At 36.7% G+C, this 19862-nt stretch overlaps 1 protein-coding gene across 5 annotated transcripts in view; it reads left to right on the top strand.

Annotated features, from left to right (window-relative positions):
• Window positions 1–19862, top strand: part of PBX3 (PBX homeobox 3) — a 231935-nt gene that overhangs the window by 166069 nt on the left and 46004 nt on the right. For all 5 annotated transcript variants that reach the window (XM_067743309.1, XM_067743312.1, XM_067743310.1 and 2 more), the window contains 2 exons: window positions 1982–2223; window positions 13992–14182. In XM_067743309.1, coding sequence (XP_067599410.1) covers window positions 1982–2223; window positions 13992–14182 — 433 coding nt within the window. The remainder of the gene's footprint in view (window positions 1–1981; window positions 2224–13991; window positions 14183–19862) is intronic.

The raw sequence follows: 19862 nt of genomic DNA, 5'->3' as shown, positions 1-19862 counted from the left end.
AAGGAAAAGATCAATATGTATAAGTACAAGGGGAAAACTAGAAACCCGGAAGAACCTTGAAGGTAGATTAAAAAAATAAATTTCCAGGAGAAACATCAATATCTGTAAATACAAAAAAGAAACAACAAATACAAAAATGTGAGCAAAAATTTAGTCTAAAAAGGAGAAACTTAAGGAATTCCCAAACAAATAATATAAAAATGAAACAGAGTCCAAAGTACAAGATAAGATGTTGCTCAGTGAGTCCTTACTTCATTCCAAATGCACAGAAAACTGGGTATGTGGAACTACAAGCATTCTAGGCCATGAGATTCTAGGCCATGAGATTTTAACATCTAACAAAGTGAAGGGAAGAAAATCAAAGATGCTAAATTAAAAATACTAATGTAGCCAATATTTGGCAGTTTCTTCTAGATCTAGAAGAAATAGCAAGTACACGTTTGTCTATCTCTAATTACCAGCAATGTGTTGATACCAATTTTATCTGATTTAAGAGAGTTATCTAACTTTTTGGTACCCTAAATTAATTTATTGTCTTAGTATGTTGTGGTTTTCAAACTTTATTTATTTACCTCTGAATAAGCAACAGATATAATTTTAAATTATTGTGAGTTAGTTTTATTACCCAGTTGAAATTATTCTGAAGTATATTTTTAAATGAAAGTGACAGCTTTAAAGTGTTTTGAGGGAGGATATTAAAGTTGTTCATTTGAGTTAAGGCAACCAAGAGCTCTGTCATGCTGTGGGTATAATTCAGGGCATCTAGGAATGAAATCTGTTCTTAAAAAGAATTGATGGTTGTTTTAGGTTAGCATATAAAATCGCAGAGCTGGTGCTCAGTTGAGTACTTGGCAGCTTATAGATGTTACTGTCATGTTAAGTTACACTAGACGCAGAGTGTGCACCACTGTGGATAAACAACAACAGGCACAGACGCAAAAGGCAGACACCAAATGCAGACCTGCAAAATGCCAACTTCCTCCCCCCCCTTCCCCAAGATGCCTTGTAACTAGTATGGGGAACCTGCTTTTAAACAGATTTACAGAGGTTAATTGGGCTGGGATATTTTAGATTATGTTACACATTAATGAAAACGCTGATTTTGAGCTGTCATGACTCCACCGCTTTTTATACCATGATAATTACTTTAAAACTTTGTCTTCTGTGTTGTTGAAAACATCTTGGCAGAAAGCCTGTGACCTGATTAAACCTATGAATTGTCAACTGTGATCTATAGTACTCAGATGAGGTTGCTGACTGGGCATCACTTAGGAAGTTCTTGATTTAAAAGCAAAATTAGATTGAGACTACTGTGTCCAGCACTGTATTGCCATGTTGATGGTGTATTTTCAATACTGTATGTAGTGTCCTGGTTTTATGGTTTGCTGGCAGTTGCTTAACAAATTCATTTAATAATGTATATTTTTAAAGCATAGCTAATTACCCTTATAATGTATGTATTTCTCTTCTCTCCCTGAAATTACATGATGGAAAAGCCCATCTAATCCTGTTTATATTCTAATTTTTGGACATAGCTTGTGAATTAATTATGGGATTTTAAATTCTGTTTTTCCAACTGTATGGAGAAACAAAATAACTACCTTTTGATGAGTTTGTTTTATATCCTTGGAATTATTTTTTTTCTTTCTCGAAATCTTGAATTTTTTACCCCTTTCCATTATTGCTTAAATCATCTAAAACTGGGAAGATTGGCTGTTAGAATATTCTGAGAATCCAGGGTTACTTTTTTCCAAGGATCCAATATGGGATATATTGAGAGAGGGTCATACTAGAAATTTCACAGAAGTAAGAATTTTCATACTTACTTATGCTTATTGATAAAATGTGAGCAATGAAATTCTCAGAATGAATTGTAGTGCACTGATGTTGTTTGATCATTTACTCAAATAAATAAAATACTCACACTGTTTGTCCTGTTTCTCGCTTCTTCTCTCTCTGTCTCTCTCTCTCTTCCTTGAAGGTCTCAGCATCAGAGGAGCCCAGGAGGAGGACCCTCCCGATCCCCAGCTAATGAGACTGGACAATATGCTTTTGGCAGAAGGGGTTTCAGGTCCTGAGAAAGGTGGGGGATCGGCGGCAGCAGCTGCAGCCGCGGCAGCCTCTGGAGGTTCTTCAGATAACTCTATTGAACACTCAGATTACAGAGCCAAATTGACCCAGATCAGACAAATCTATCACACAGAACTGGAGAAATATGAACAGGTCAGCAGCCGCCACTCTCATAGTCCTACACAAACCCTCTATTGCTCTTCTGACAGACTGCGCTAACTAATTCTGAGGGCTGTGAGGGGTAGGTGTTAACAGAAAGAGCAGAATAAATAAGGTCAATGCAAAAATCCAAGTGAATTGTTGGATTCATGAAATGAAGTCCCTTTGCAATTTTAGAGGTGAAGCTAAACCTGTTTTATCCCATCAATTTGTTTTACTCATTCCTCACATTTACATGCCCTTACTACCACACCTGCAGCCATCCTTCCCCTCTAACCTCACTGCTTGGTGCTCGTCAAAGCTCTATATCATTAACAATTATGCACTGGCCTCATTCATAGCTATTATAACAACTTTTAAAGGGAAGCATTGCATAGTGAGCTCTGCCTGCTATGCGGTGAGCTACAGAATCCTCCTAGGAATTAATTCTTCAGGATTATGCCAGGCTAAAGGGAAGGAGCTAACTTCACAAAGTAAGCAGGTTCTGGCCTTTCTCTTTGAGGAGACCTCCCAAGATAATTACAGGTTTCCTGGGGCAGGGAACACTAGGCATTGTGTGCTAAATTCCTGATTAGAAAGTATGGATTAAAAATGCTGTTCTCAGCAATTATATTAACTATACTTCTTTGAATCTAAGATATCTTTGATTTTAAGCCGTATCATGGTGTTATGTACCACCACCAAGAAAAAATTAACTGCCCAATTGAAGTATAACATGCCATTGATAGTAAAATGCTTCCAAACTTCAGAGATGTTAAAATGTGGGGAAAAATAAGTAAGTCTTAGATTCAGTGAGACAAGGTAAAATGTTGGTGGTTCATTTTAAACATATTTTAGTTGTTCGTTTAAAAACCTGCTTAGTTTGAGGAATTCTCACTGAAAGGTAATTTAAAAAAATTATTATGGAAATGTTTAAATGTGCCCAAAATAAAGAGAATATTAAGCTGAATGGTATGAAATTAACAAGTTTTTATGTCATAAACAGTTGTGTATTAGCATTTTTATAGAGTTCAACCTAAAATAAGGAACTGCCTAGATACTCATCATCCAGGTAAATAGTTATCAACATTCTGTCAATCTTATTTTGTCTATCTCCCCTTGCCCCCACTCTTTTTTTGGGGGGGGGGTGGGTAGAGTATTTTAAAATAAGTCCTAGGCGTCATGTCATTTCACCCATAAATACTTCACTATGTAGTCAGGCATTTTTTAAAGTCCAAACACCTTAGTGTGATGCCCTGGTCAGTTTTGATATTGATTTTTCTTCTAAGTTCCCTGTAAAGTTTCAGTTGTATATGTTATTATTTTCATTGCCTTCTCTAATATTCTGGATATGGTATTATTAAAAAAATGCTGGATTCTGTCCCAGAGGTGAGTGTGTTTTGAGGAATGGTAGAAAGATTTATGTAGCTTTATGTTAAAATACAATATAAATTAATATTATAAGACGTTATCTTTTTTTCTGAGTAGGCTTTCTGGGATCTCATACTGTATCTCTAGTCTCATTCATAGGAATAATTTTTGGTAGAAGATATGCAAATAAGAATTTTGGAAAAGTGGTCTTGTGTATATATATGAAAAAAATTGGGCTTTCTGATTTGACATATGAATAATTGAGAGTAAACAAAATAAGTCATGGTTGAAAAGGTTGCCCTGAGCATAAACAGTAGAAAACAACTCTAATTTGTAGTATAACCCTAATTGCATAACTTTATGTTAAATACATCTGTACGTACTTACTAAATAAATACTATGAGTCACCTTGCATGGAAAGATCTATAGTATTAGGGGTCAAATGGCTCATCTTTTTAGCTGAGAAATTAAGGTGATTCCTTACTATCTTCTGCCATGTTTCTTCACACCAGCCTCCTTATTTTCTCCCTTTAGCCCTGTTGGAAGTTGGGTGAATCTGGCGTCAGTCATTTTCACCAAGGTTTTTGTTTTGTTTTGTTTGCTTTAAAAATACACATGTGCACACAAGTTCTTCATAGACTAATCTACAGTATGTATTTTTGTTTTAAATATCAAAGATTTAAAATGTAATCATGAGTCTTATTTCTAGATATGTTCAGTAGCCTAATAAAAAACCACTGAATGTATATTTCCTTTCTCATTTTTAACACTTTCAGAAGGAAAAATATAGATAACATGAAATCTTTGCAGTTTTACGGACAAATAAAGTATCATGACTAGTTGGCTGATTCAACAGAAATTTAGTTTACAATTTTTCTCCTGTAGGTTCTGAATTGTTTTAGAAAGAACATAGCAGCATTTAGTTCTCTTGAGCTGTCTTTGAAGCTGGCTTTTATTGCTCTTCTGTCTGTGGTTCCTAAGTTTGTTCAGATCAGTGAGTTGACATAAGATGGTCTTTTCTTTTCATATTTTTGGGATACAGGGCTTTATCTGAGATAGAACTTTCAGGGATATACTTTGGAGTTACTAGAAGGGCTACGAAGAACTGAGATGAAGGGGTGGCATTTCTAAACTAGATGGTGGCATTATAATTTACATTTTACAGATGAGAAAATGAGACTTAGGTGAAGTAATTTGTCCAGTGTCACACATCTAGTTAGTGTCAGAATCAGGTTTTGAAATCAGTTTCTGACAATATGCCTTCTTTTTCCATTGAATTATGCTGCTACTTATGTATGTTAAAGAATAAAATACAACCAAATTTTAAAGATCTTATTAGCTTCATTCAGCGATTCATGAATTGAACAGCATCTCATCTAGCACATAGAAAGGAGCTCCCAGGAGCTGTACGAAATGAAAGACTCTTACAGGCAGACAAGAGTGGGACGAGGAAGTGATACTAGCAAAAAGAGGGTCCGTTGTGGCAAGGTCGCCTTCCCTTAGGTCCTGGCAGAGTTTGTCAGGCAGATGACCTCATGGGTGCTGGCCCAGTAGTTCCAGATTGACTGGTTTAAGATTACATTCCTAGGAGACGCTGAAACTTGGGGCATAGCAAAAGTGACTCCCTTTTGGGTCTCTTACCTTGTTTTTAACGATTACAGTTTGCGAATAATTCAGATACGTTCTGATTTTTCTCTTATTTGCCCATGTTGGATTGCATTGGGGATAGGATCAGAGTAGAGATAGAAAAATAAACAACTATTTTAATCACTTTACAGACATTATATTTTTCCTCCTAAAAGTACATGAGTATGGGTACTTTGAGTGACAGAATGCTTATTAGTAAATAGGAAGAACATATATGTTAAGGCAGAGGCTTTGTCAGAAAATTGTGTTGAGTCTTTTACTAAAAGAAATAAACAATATTGGAATTTTAGAGCTGTTCGCTCCACTGTGTTTTGCAATGAAGCTGTAATGAAAATGTATCTGAAGCCTGTTTAGATTTAGATTGCCATAAAATTAACAAACACCGCCACTGCAGTAAATTAAAGTACCTTATAAACGCAGCCACATTTACAAAGCTAAGCAGACTAGAGCTACAGTTAGAGCAAAATTAAATCCAAGCTGCAAGGCTCAGCTTTCTGTGTATGTTTTAGGAATGGTACTGTTTTTTAAAATCCTGTCCTTTTTTTTTTCTCCAGAAAATGTCCTTTGATCATGTGTTTACATTACATAGGCTCAGATGTAATGCTTCTTAATGAGAACCATCTAGATTCACTTATAAATGCTTTTGAAATATTAGGCATAGAATATATATTAAAGTAAGATTCTTGAATATTACTATCACCTAAAAGGAAAACCAAAACTTACTTTTGTTGATCCTGACGACCAAGAGGAATATGATAATTTTTCAAAGCTTGCAGCAACTGTGTTGTAATGCTTTTGTCTTGGTTGCACTGCCTTCCTCTTTAGCTGGGAGGAAGACCTGGTTGCTTGTCTTCTTGTTGATTAGCTACAAGTTTTTTGTTTTAAAAGGAGGAAAACAAATTTTTTTTATTTTGTACACATGGGATCCCCATATAAGACCCAAAGGCAGCCAGACAATGGAGGCTTATATGGCATCCTGAACTATGGGATGGGACTAGCTACAAGTTTTGAAAAATGTTTTTACTGTATCTTTCAAATATGCTCTTATGATTAAAGGCCCGACTATTAGAATAGGTGAATTCCTAATGAACTTGAGCCAAGGGTCCTGGGAAGCCTGTTTTAAAGAATTGAGGGTCTTGTTTCCTCTGCCTCTCTACCAAAGGGAAATGGATACATTGGTTTTTGCAAATGAAATTTGACTTAGAGATTTGTTCTCAGTTAAAAAAGAAAAGATATATATCATGCCTTATGCAGCTCTCCCACTTTGCTTGTTCCAGAAGAAGTGCTTGTACACAAGGAATTCACTTCATAATTTACAGCTGCTATAACAGAGATGACATATTGAAAGCTATCTCCTATAATTATATTGAAAGACATTTTTGCTGAAGGCAAAAGTGTTGTAAGGGTCCCAACCCTCCCCCAACCATCTGGGAACCTGCTTTCTGAGTTCGCAGATGTCTTTTGAATTCACCTCAAATCAGGTAAAGCACTGGAGCCACGCATGTACACTCAGTGTGCTCAAGACCAATTAGGTACTGTTTAGCTAATAGAGGACTTTCAGATTACAGGGGATTGCAGGGGGAATGGAGAATGAGTGTGCAACCTAAACCACTTAAAGGCATCATGGCCTTGTGCTTTTTGAGGCTCTCAACATTGTGTGTTTATATTTGCTGTCAAGATCTCCTTTGCTTGTAAAGAATTTTTTTTAATCAGGTTTTAAAATGCTGATGTTATTACATTAGACATTGTGTAACCCACAAACTCCTAATCCCATTTTGCTATTTTCTTAATAGCAAAAAAAAAAAAAAAAAAAAAAATCAGGAAAGGTAAAAGGGTACTACCTGATGTAAACTTTATATTTATTTTTCCCAAACAAGACTTTGTCATTCATTGCTCCAAGAGAAGGGTTTTACTTCTTGTCAGCTTTCACGCTGCGTCTTTTCCTTGGCTGGAAGGAGTGTTTGAGTGTTCCCTTTTTTCCTCCAAGTTTCTAGTCTATTGGCTCTTTGTACCAAATGTATCTTTGACCACAAACTTGATTAATGAAATGAATTGTTTTATATTTGAATACTTTTCTTTTTTTTTTCAATTTCTTTGGAAGCAGTGTTTGTATTTATTCTGGCAATGGGAAGACACAACTATATTAGGTAATCAGAGTAGGGACTTACTTGCAGAATGACACACACAATATGAATTTCATAAAATTGTCATTTCTATTTTCAACAATAACTCCCATTTATTAAGTGTTAATTGTGTTCCAAACTCTTCAAAGAACTTAACATGTATTATATAATATAATCCTTACAAAACCCTCATGAGATAGGTCCATAAACCACGTGATTACGTTGAGACTTGTTGAGGTACGATAGAATCTAAAAAAGAGTGGTTATATGTATATGTATAACTGATTCACTTTACTGTACAGCAGAAACTAATACAACATTGTAAACCAACTATACTCCGATTAAAAAAAAAGATAGATATTTCATCTTTGCAGCTGTTTCTTAGGCATATTGGTCTCATTCTAGTTGGCTTAGAAAGTATCTTTCAATTTGACTCTTATCCTAAAACAAGAATAATTTGTTGATTTAATAAGCATTACATAAATACAAAATCTGTAATACTGGACTAGAGTTACTTGCAAGGTTATAAAGACATCTAGAAAATGGATGCTTGCAAATTAGAGAATCATCAGCTTTTAATAGAGATTTATTCTTTCTTTGAAGAGTGGATTTTTAGCATAGAGAGTGTTATGATCTGTTGTCTGCAATCAGCTTCTCTAGATGGTTACAAAAGGCCAGTTCAGTTTTTAGATTTGATCATGAACCATTTTAAAACTTCCTCAAAAATAAGTGCTTGCTCACCGTCTGATTTTACATTTTTATGTTCAGTGATGTGAACTTACAGGCAAGAAAGGGGTTGAATCTTGAATTCACCACCGAAAAAAGCATCACCACAAAACAAACAAAACCTGAAAACTAATTTTGAGTGTAAATCCAAATACATGTAGATATCGAGGATATAGTTTTACTAGCTAACAAATATCATTAACAACATTATAAAAAATCCATATATTTCAAATCCTCCATTATATTACTTGGTTTGTGTTTTTAAGGAGAAAGGAACAAATGGCAAGGAGAGAAAGGCTCATAATAAGAATTGGTTGAAAATATTTTTTATCAGATGAAGCATTCCACACTTTATGTTGACTTTATGTTATTACAATGTATGTTTTAAACAAAACATACATTTTTGTTACATTGTAAACAGAAATTATCTAGGATGTAAAACAATGCATCCTAGATAATTTTCAACAGCTGGATTAAGAGAAAAAGAGGTTTTTGCCATTACTCGTTATTCAGAAAATTCAAGGAATCAAAACTCTTCTTTCCTAAATCTCCCAATTGACCAAGTTGTTTCTACATTTGTATTGTGGACATTGACCAGAAAATTCTTAACTGACAATTTTACTTGGAAAAATAATAAGGCAATGAAAATTTTTTCCAATGTCTATTTTAATAATATAGTCTTGTAGGTATGACAGAGGATATGATAAATGTTTGAAGTGAGCATCTTACATTTTAAACAGCATTGATGCTAGTGTGTGGTTGGGTGGCCCTTCAAAACAACTCTGCAATCATTTGATCATTCTTACTGCACTTATATGTTTAAAAAATGTATATCTTTTAAGGATCTGGAGATGAGGCAGTACTATGCTCTGCTCTGAAACTGGTACACATGATGCTGTAAATGAGGCTGTAATTTACTTTCAGTGGTATAAAGGAAAAAAATCACTTTGCCTAAAGTGTATGCATCTTTCTTAAGGGTGTACCCGGATTTTAATTATCTAAATGTAAATACTTAACGAATTTTACTTAGAGTAATGAGCTAAAGTGCACACTACATAAATGAGATGTTCTAATTAATCATGTGTGAACTACTGGTTTAAAGAAAAGCTATGTGAATTCTGTGAATGTTGGGCTATTGCCAAATTGCTAATCAGCATTTGCATTCATAGATGACTTCACTTAATAAGTTGTGAGACATTCAGCAAATGTTTTAGGAAATTATGAGTTTTTAGATGCAGAAACTTTTTGCTTTTAACACTTTTTTTCACACAAGCCTGTGGCTGCTTCTTAGAAACGATAGGCAAACATTCATTCTGAAGAGATTAAAATATAGCCAGAGAAAAACTGAGAGCCAGAGGAAAGCTGAAACAAACAAAAACCAAAAAAAACCCCTCAGGTATCACACACAGGAGTCTTGAATTATTTATCAAGACATACACTCTGTCATAGATATATGTTACCATAATGTTTGAGCTAGGTTTGTAGGAATTAGCATTATTACATGTGCAAATTAGAAATACTCCAGTACAGCTAGTTCTCAAACGTTTTGGTCTTAGGACTTGAATTCATTTTTTTAAAAAAATTGATTTATTTAATTTATTTGTTTTTGGCTGCGTTGGGTCTTCGTTGCTGCACGCGGGCTTTCTCTAGTTGCAGAGAGCAGGGGCTACTCTTCATTGCGGTGCGCGGGCTTTCCACTGCAGTGGCTTCTCTTGTTGCAGAGCATGGACTCTAGGCATGCGGGCTTCAGTAGTTGTGGCTTGCGGGCTCTAGAGCACAGGCTCAGTAGTTGTGGTGCACGGGCTTAGTTGCTCCACGGCATGTGGGATCTTCCTGGACCAGGGCTTGAACCCATGTCCCCTGCATTGGCAGGCGGTTTCTTAACCACTGCGCCACCAGGGAAGCCCATGACTTGAATTCTTAAAAATTATTGGAGACCCCCTAAGAGCTTTCGTTCAGTGCGTTGTTATCTATCAACATTTATTATAATAGAAGTTAAAACTGAGAAAAAAATAAAAGTATGTATTTAAGAAACAATGATAAACTATTATCTATTCACTATAATATTTTTAAAAGCCTGTGTTTGCCAAAAAAACCTCAACATTTAGTGAGAAGAATGGCACTGCTTTTACATTTTTGCAAAACTTTTTAATGTTGGGCTTAAAAGAAGTCACCTGGGTTGTTATATGTGCTTCTACGGTCAGTCTCCTGTCTTGTGGTTGAAGTATATGAAGAACACCTGGCCTCACACAAAGATGTCATTGGAAAAGGGAGGAGTGTATTAATAGCCTTTCTGATAATTATGGATACTTTCCTCTGATATTATACCAAAACTTGACAAGTTGTATTGTCTTAAAGGTTAGTTATAATGAATCTGAAATCATATCAACGTTTTGTACTCCCTTCCTTTAAAATCCTTTAAAATTCCTTTAAAGGAATTCCTTAAAAAAAAAAATCCTTTAAATTCCTTTAAACTTGGTCTAGTGTGCACTTTGAATGGATCTTCTACCTATGCATTTTTTTGTAACATAATGCTTTGATCATTTGGAAAATATTGTTTCACTGAATTATGTACATCTTCTAATGTTAACACTTGGCATTATATAATATCAAAATATCATATTTACTAATATCAACACCAAATTATTCAGAAAGTCTGCTAGGAAACTATCAAGCTCAAGGTAGTGGATGCAAGTTTTCCAAAATTATAATTTTCACTTGAAAAGTCAAATTTCATCATTGGCACAACTGTTGTCGGCTGTTTTCCTTGATGTGACAGGCTTGCTTGGTTCATTTTTGAGAAAATATCTGCAAAATACCCAAGTCTGAATAATTATAATTTGTTGACTTCGCTTTCAAATAAAAATGGTGTTCCCTGAAAAAGACAGCATCGGCTCACAACTTAAACTATCGCACAAGTGTTTTTTCTCAAGACAACCATCCTTCTATAAGCAATTGAAGTGCTTTTGGTGTGTTTACCGTTTTATCACACAGAATATTAAAGTCGTAGTCAAGGATTGAGATGTAATAAAATGAATGATTTCTCTTGCTTCATCAAGGACATTCCTAAGTGAAACTGCCTTTTTTTTGTGGGTTTGTGTGAATGCATGGTGATGAAGAATAAAAAAGAAACATCAGAGATTACTAAGTATACTGTTTCCCAAAGAGTTTTTCTTACTTAGTACATTGGTCCACAAGATGCTGTAGAGCTGTGCTGTCCAATACGGTTGCCACTAGTCATATGTAGCTATTGAGCCCTTGAAATCTAGCTAATCTGGACCGAGATGTGCTGTAAATGTAAATATATACTGGTTTTCAAAGTGTATGAAAAAAAGAATGTAACATATCTCATTAACAGTTATCTAAAGATCTTGATTATGTGTTGAAATGTTAATATTTTTCATATATTGGGTTAAATAAAATATGTTAAAATTAATTTCACCTGATTCTTATTTTTTAATGTGGCTACTAGAAAAATTTTACATTTCATATGAGAAAAATAAAACACATTCAGAAAATAATCAGTGCAGTAGAAAAAACATTAAATGACCCCCCATATTTTTTTTCATATGTGGCTCACAATGTATTTCTTTTAGACAGCACTGCTCTAGAGAAAAGAGGTTTTGTGACCAAATTTATTTGGGAAAAGTTGGATATACCATTCTCCTTTGAAGATTTATGATGCATATTGGCATACTGGAAGTACTGAGGAATCCTGCCCCCACACCCCTCAAAAAAAAAAAAAAGCATTTAAAATTTTGGTTAGCCCCATATTTCCCAAACATACTGTATTAACATTTTTTGGAATTAGCTGTAGAAGTGTCTATCAGAACTTGCTGATTCCAGTTTGCTGTTCTAGTTTACTTTCCTTCATTTTACTAATAAGAAAACTGAGGGCTAGTGTTTATTAAATTATGTAATTTGAAATTATATGAACATCTCTTTAGGGAAAGTATTGTACAAGAAAAAAAGATCTGTACATATATTTCTTGACAGGGTGACCACCTATTTTCAGCTTGGCACAAAATAGTTTAAGTTGACAATATAGTGGGGAAAATCTTAAATTTACTTTTTTCTTTATTATGGTTTCCTTAAAGATGGAAAGAACTTCCGATTTTAGAGCTGCAAAGTTCCTTAATGTTTTACTGTGCCATAACCTAGGACAGTAATTCTTAGCCTTTTAAAATTATAGACTGGCTGAGAATCTGAAACGAAAACAAACAAAAACCCCACAGATTGTCTCCTCGGGAAAGACAGATGTGCACACAACTTGAATAAGATTTCATGGAGTCATGGACATTCTAAACCTATCCATGGACTGCAGGTTAAAAATCCTTCACTTACAAAGGTTCAGGGATAATGTGTTTACAGATATTAATCAACATTACTCTTGAATTATAATACAAAACCCCACCAAGCCATAGATGTTTATTGGATGCATACTGTGTGTGTTGCACAAATCTATACTGTGAAGAACCCCAGAGTCACCACTCACAAGGAACTTTAAAATTCTTAAGACTTAAACATATTTTAAAAAAAACTTTGGTAAGCCAGACTCATTTTACCTCACCTTAGAAATATTTATATAAAAGCTCCATAAAAGCTTAAAGTAACTGAAACAGCCAGTGTACTTAAAAGGTTAGTTAGTTCTCTAATGAGCAGTTAGAAAAACCATCATGTGCTGTATGTTCGGGATATCTGTAGGGAAGTGGACATTATTATATCTTCAGAATGCATCTTGCCATGATCAATGATTGTTCTGTCTGCTCACCCTACTAGAGGCATCTGTGCAGTAAGGTGCAGAATCTCCTGTCTTTTTTTTTAAACAAAAATGCCAGAAGATGTTCTTTTTATCCAGAGATACAGACAGATGCTTTATTTACCAAGGCAATACTGGATTTCTTTGTAGGCCCAGTTATGTGGTTTTATAGATCTAAATATAGGTGGGCTGAAAGAGACAGGGACTGAGGATTGTTAACTAAAAAGTTTGAGACCCAAATCTGATCCTTATTTTCCTGCTGCCCCTCCCCTGAGGAGCTGAGCTGCTTTACCCATGTTTTAGGAATGGCATATATCCACAAATAAGGCCCACACCACAGCTAAATTATACTAGGACATTGGCATGGTATCAGAGGCCCTTTACATGCTAGTGCAAATCTTCTCCTTTACATATTCTCTCTGTCCCTGTGGACTTGCTATATACCATGATTTCCAGGATATTTTCTTGTGCCTGAAATTCCTCTTGATTTCCACCTTTATTCCACCTTTCAAAAATCTTACCCATCCTTTAAAGCCCTAATGTCACTTTTCCCATGAAGTGATCTCTGCTTCCAGATGAGAATATTTCCTCCTTGGAACTTAGGAAGCACTTACTCATATTTTCCTGTGATACTTTACATGGTCTGCTTTGTTTAAGAATTCGTTTTTTTATATATTTTATTGCACTGAAAGTCAGGTCCACATCTTGCTCATTTATGTGTCCTTAATCGCTCTTGGAGGAGTTTGAACTTCATAGTGTTTCAGTAGACATTTGTGGAATAAATGTAAAACCCCAAAGAAAATAGGAGGTACTTAGTATTAACAATTAACATATATTTGTACTTACATATAGCAGTTGGTAGAGAGCATCCTCCAGTGGGAAAACCTCATCTTGGAACAGGGACACCACAAGGGTGGTGGGAAGGGCAGTTGAGTGCTGTGCTTCCCTTGCATGCCTGGCCATTCATAGTTTCAGAATTCTTGCGCCCCATCTAACTATCACTGCCATTTCACAAGTGTCTTAGTTTTCATTTTACCCTACCTACTGCATAATGCCATTGGCAACTGCAAATGAGGTAGAAATTCAGATGAGTTAATGTCTGGGTGTGATAATACAAAATACCAGATTCCTAAGGAGTGATTTTTTTCCCCTTACAGGCATGTAATGAATTCACTACACACGTGATGAACCTTCTCCGAGAGCAGAGTAGAACACGTCCCATTTCCCCAAAAGAGATTGAAAGAATGGTGGGCATCATCCATCGAAAATTTAGTTCCATTCAGATGCAGCTCAAACAAAGCACTTGTGAAGCAGTTATGATTTTAAGATCAAGGTTCCTTGATGCCAGGTATGTGAGGCCACAAATCTATTGCATGGCTTTTTAAAATTTTTATTTTCACTCTTTGTGTATTATTTTCTGTAATCCTGGCCAATTGGTCTTAGATTCTTCTTTAATTTGGCTATAAGAGCTCTTCTCTACATTGGACAGGTAATTCACCTCATGGTGCCTGCACTGTCAAGCCTCTTCTTGTCTGGGGGTGGTAGTGCTATTAGCTGCCAATTTGGTGACTCAGGAAACAAATAGGATTAGTGCCACTACTAATGACTTAGTAATACATAGCCTTTCTTTCAGTTCTGATGCTAAAACGTATATTTAAGGATAATGTTCAGTATGTAACTTTGTTTTAATGCAGGTTTGTTTTCTAAGAACTTCCTGATGTTACGTTGCTTGTGCATATTAGAAAAAAAGTACTCGGAGATACTGATATTCCTAAGAAGGAAGTGGTATTATACTTACCACAAAACCCCAAACTCTGTTTTTCCAAATCAAGAAGAAAGCCTGTGAGTTTCCCCTCTCAGGATACATATTTCCCTTTTATCTGAAGCTGTCACCAAGTTTCACAGGAATTAGGTAATAAATTGTATATGGTGTGTTAGACCTACTAGGTGACATAACAGAGGAACTGTCAAGTTCCTACTATATGCTGCCTCTGCAGAGATGCCTCTTGGGCATTGCTAAAGCTTGCAATCAATCTTCAACGGTGGAAAGGGGTTTCTATTTTGTTTTGTTTTCTCTCCCTTGGAATCTCACAGAGGTGATGATTATCGTCCAAATTTTACAATATTAAAGAAAATAGGTTAGCATCTCAACTGGAAAACAAGATGTGAGGAACAATCTTCATGCCAGAGCTCTTCCTTAGAGCCGAATAAGGAAACATATGCCACCTGATTATACTCCCGTTCTCCTGGTTAAGCCAAGCCCCGTATCGCCTTTGGTTCCTCCTTCTTCCGTACTGAATTAGTCATTAGAACTCACCAGTGCTTTGTTTTCAACATTTCTCGTTCTAGCTCTTTTTTTCCTTCCATACTTGCACTGCTAAGTTCACGTTCATCCTTTTGTACCTAGACTACCACAGTAACTTCCCACTATTCTCCCTGCTTCCAGTCTTACTCTTCTTCCACTCATCCTCCATGGCCCTCTTATGATGCCCTAATTGCTTTACTTAAAAACCATAGCAGCTTTTCTTTTTTTTTTTTTGCGGTAAGCGGGCCTCTCACTGTTGCGGCCCCTCCCGTTGCGGGGCACAGGCTCCGGACGCGCAGGCTCAGCGGCCATGGCTCACGGGCCCAGCCGCTCTGCGGCGTGTGGGATCCTCCCGGACCGGGGCACGAACCCTCGTCTCCTGCATCGGCAGGCGGACTCTCAGCCACTGCACCACCAGGGAACCCCATAGCAGCTTTTCAATGCTGGGTAACTCACATGCACACTACTTAACCTGGCATTTGAGGCCTTATGTGACCTGCCCCCGCCCAAATTACTTTTTTGTTGTTGTTAAGATTTAAGTTTTATTTTATATTTTTCCTATTTAACCAAGGTCACTATGGAAACGTTGTAAAATGTATAGAATAGAAAGAAGGACGAGGGATAAAAGACAATCACTTTTTTACTACCCAATGGAAAAAAAAAGTCACTGTGAACGTTTTAGTATATTTCTTTCTGGTTTGTGGTACTTTTTTTTTTTTTAAATGTTCTTTGTGATGGTACAATATGCATAATTTGGTTTGCTTTTTAAAAAATTTACCATGGGGCTTCCCTGGTGGCGCAGTGGTTGAGAGTCCGCCTGCCGATGCAGGGGACACGGGTTCGTGCCCCGGTCCCGGAGGATCCCACATGCCGCGGAGCGGCTGGGCCCGTGAGCCATGGCCGCTGAGCCTGCGCGTTCGGAGCATGTGCTCTGCAATGGGAGAGGCCACAACAGTGAGAGGCCCGCGAACTGCAAGAAAACAAAAAAATTTACCATGAATAGGTAAACATTTTTCATATAGTATAAACTCCTATTTTAAATGTTAATTGCTGAAGTCTACCAGATGGATATATGATAAATAATTAACTTAGCCATTTCTTCATTTTTGAGCATTTAGTTGTCCCTGTTAATTTCCATGATAACTTCTTCCTTCCTTCCAATTCCTTTCTTCTTTCCTTCTACAAATATTTATTTGTGCTGAGGCTATAAAGGTAAACAGGATAGGTTAACATACTCGCCCCAATTGAGTTTACATTCTACTTGGGGAAACAGACAATAAACAAGTAAACAAATATGCTGTAGTATTCTGTTCAATAATGTAATGAAATGTGATAGAATGGTAAGTGCCATGAGGAAAAATAAAAGCAAGGTAAAGGGAGAGAAAATGATGGAGGGAAGGTACTATTTTAGACAGATTTTTATTGGAATTAGTCTTCCAGTGAAAATCTTTATGCATTCAACCTTTTTGATCTTTAGAATTATTTCCTAAGGATTAATTCTCAGAAATGGTATTATTAGACCAAAATGTGAACATTTTTAGTGCTCTTAATATATCACTAAATTGTTCTTTCCTGTGTTTAATCCAAAATGCGATACCTCTTGGTCTCATCTGTCTCCTCAGGCGAGAATTCTTCTCTTCTGCCTAACCACCTCTTCCACCACCACCCCTCAACCTCCACCTCCAGCCTTCCACAGCAAACCCTGTTCTCCCAACCATTTCCCCAACTTGGTCACCAGTAATGAATTGTCATCTGTGAGGGTGTGTAGCACGGAGCCTGGAACAGAGCTGGTGCTCATGTTGGTTGCATTAGTGAGACCTTGCTCAGCCTTTCAGGCCTGGCCTAAATGCTCCCTTTTTAGGAAGCCAACTTTAAGCACTCCACTGGACTCGTCCTTGCCGTCTCTTAAACACTGATACTATGTTTATACAATTTTCCGGACCGAACTTCATGCAGACTGCCTTTATTGCAGTTTTTCAGGATCATTTCTTCTCTTCCTGAGTAAGTCACATCGTCACTGAAAGCAATGGCCAACCAAGTCTTACACGTTTAGATTCCCCACAATTCCAGCAAGTGTCTTACACATAGTAGGCTGCAGAAAAATAATTTGTTGACTAACCAGATGAATGAATATTTCCACTTGCTACTTATAATAGCTCAAAGAGTTAAGGAAGTAGCATCAGAAAACAAAAAACATTTTTAAATTGTCAACGTTGAGCATTTTAATTAAAAGCATTACATAACAAAGATATTTAAAAGTACTTTCTTCAGAAAGGAATCTTTTCTAACACAATTGCTATCCTTATTTCTGCGGATACTTTCCCATTCTTATCAACATGCATGCTCTTTTTTTTTAAACATAACTGCATTCATAATGTATACACCTAAATGATTTATTTTTCTTCCAAGAAGAGAAAGTAAGTTAACAAGCCAGAGTGAGCAGAGCCAGAGTGAGATGGTGGCAGAGCTTGGAGCAGAGCCCCTTCTCCCACAGAGACTGCCATCAGTAATGTTGTGATGCTGATGGGACACAGCCCTGGGACTGATGCACCACTGCACACTGGCCTGAGGCATAGCCATTTAGAGTGTGGTGAACCCTGGGGGGAATGAAACTTAGGGGAAATGCTTAATGGGCATTTTCTACAGAATGTTTTTCTAAAAAATAAATGAAGTATTAGACCGAGTTCTCTCTTATGCCTTCAAGTGAATGCAAATACTGAGTTTTGCTTCCATCTATTCTTGTAGTGCCTCTTAGCAAGCCCTCTACACTGAGAAGGCACGGTTTTTCTGCTCTAGGCAAACATGCTCATTCAGATATATGATTCCCTTGCTCTCTCTGGCTTTTTGTAAAGCCCTACTCACATTTTCTTGGTAATCGGACAAGCCGAAGTATGTACCGGTACAGAACAGTTAGGAATAAATTTGTGTAGGTCCCTCTACTCTTCTAGTAGAAGTGCTGTAGTTTGGATGCAGCCAGACTGCCTGGGGTAAGGTATTCTGTTCCGCCCATAACTTTGTTCTCTGAGGTTTTTTGATGTTTTCTAAAACCACTCCTAGGTAAAGTCGATAAATGAGCCAAACTTATTTCTGCTTTCCCAATATGTTTCTGCTCATTCCCCCTTTTGTAAGTCCTCATTTTCCAAAGAAATGCCCTTGTGTGATCTGCTCCACTGTACCCGGTCTTGCTGCTGGATTTCATGTTTTAGACTGAGTCACAAGCTCATATACTTACATATAACGGAATTGAGGGGAGTGGCTGGATGAGGGGCAGTGAGGATTAGAGCAGACGGGTACATATCTGAGGGGACAGCCATCACTTAGCTTTAGCCTGTGGTTGCCTTCTGATGATGTGGGCCTGGTGTGGCTGATCTTCCAATTTTTCATAAGAAGCCAGAAACTTAGATTTTTATGCTCATTATTGTGTTGTCTCAACAAACATTATCTGTGGGCCAGGTAATTATCTGTAAGTTTGACAGTTTCAGTATCTATTCTAGACCTTTTCCATCCTATTCACCCAGCTACCCACTCATCAGACTGTGCCTTTTCAAAGTGCCCCAGGTCAGGGCTTTGTTTTTCTTGTCAAGCAATGCCTGACTCCTGCAAAAATGCTGATTGCTATTCTTGGTGTACTTCTCTTTCATCTGTCTTCCCTCACCATCTCCCCCATCCAGTTCATCATCAAATCCTGTTGATTTTAATTCCCAAATAGATCCTGAATCTATTCTTCATCCCTCAGGAAACAATGGTTTAACCTTCCAAAAAATTATTGAAATTAAGAAGTTTCAGGGCTCATAACTTGAGATGTTTTGATCAGACCGAGATTTCTTGCTCCCTTGACTCTCCCTGAATGTTGAAACATAGATCACATACTTAACCTGCCACATTAGTGACATCATTTTAACTAGAAGAATCTCATAGGGTATACACATTTACAACTGCCTACTGACGCTGTCTTTCCTGAGTATAGGATATCACAGTTAAGATCATTAAGATTATTTGTAAGGCAATATTAAGAAAATTGTTCGGGGAAAGTGTTTTCCAGTTACTGGAGAATTTAATTTAAAGTGAAATCTGACAGATGCTAATTTTCAGGCTGGAATTCTTTAAAATCTTCAAAATAAAACCCAAATGTAAATGACATTTTTGCTATTTGAAATAAATTGTCAACAAATACTTGATCTTCTGACATTCTGCCACCCCCTCCCAGTAAAAACAAAGAATTTGTCCTCCCCTACTCTTTCCCTGTTAAGCAAACCATACCTCAGTCCAGGCAGTTGGCTGAAGCAGAAAAATCCAGAAATCCTTGATGTATTTTTTTTTCCTTACCTTCCTTCTCTGTCTTCCCCACCCACCCACCCCCCATCCAATTTATTATCAAGTCCTATTGCTTTTGCCTTTCAAATTGACCTTGAATCTTTTTATTTCCATTATTCTCTCCCTATGCCAAGTTACCATCATCTCTCAGTTTGACCACTGTAGTTGGCTCCTTAAATATCTCTACATTTCCTTTCATCCCCTCCTTCAGCTATTCTCAGTAGTCAAAATAATCTTTTTAAAATGTAAAACTTAAAACCTTTAATACTTCCGATTGCACTTAAAATAAAATTCAGAAATCCATATGGGGTCCACTAAGCCTGTGTAATCTGGCCCTTGTCCATCCTTCCAGACTCATCTCACATATTCCCTGTTTTTACTGTGCTCCAGCCTCCTCTAGCACTTTGGA

This window comes from Pseudorca crassidens, chromosome 7 (genome assembly GCF_039906515.1).
Source record: "Pseudorca crassidens isolate mPseCra1 chromosome 7, mPseCra1.hap1, whole genome shotgun sequence".
NCBI classification, from domain to species: domain Eukaryota; kingdom Metazoa; phylum Chordata; class Mammalia; order Artiodactyla; family Delphinidae; genus Pseudorca; species Pseudorca crassidens.
Note: the sequence above shows the minus strand (reverse complement) of the source record. Positions and strands in the feature narration are given on the sequence as shown.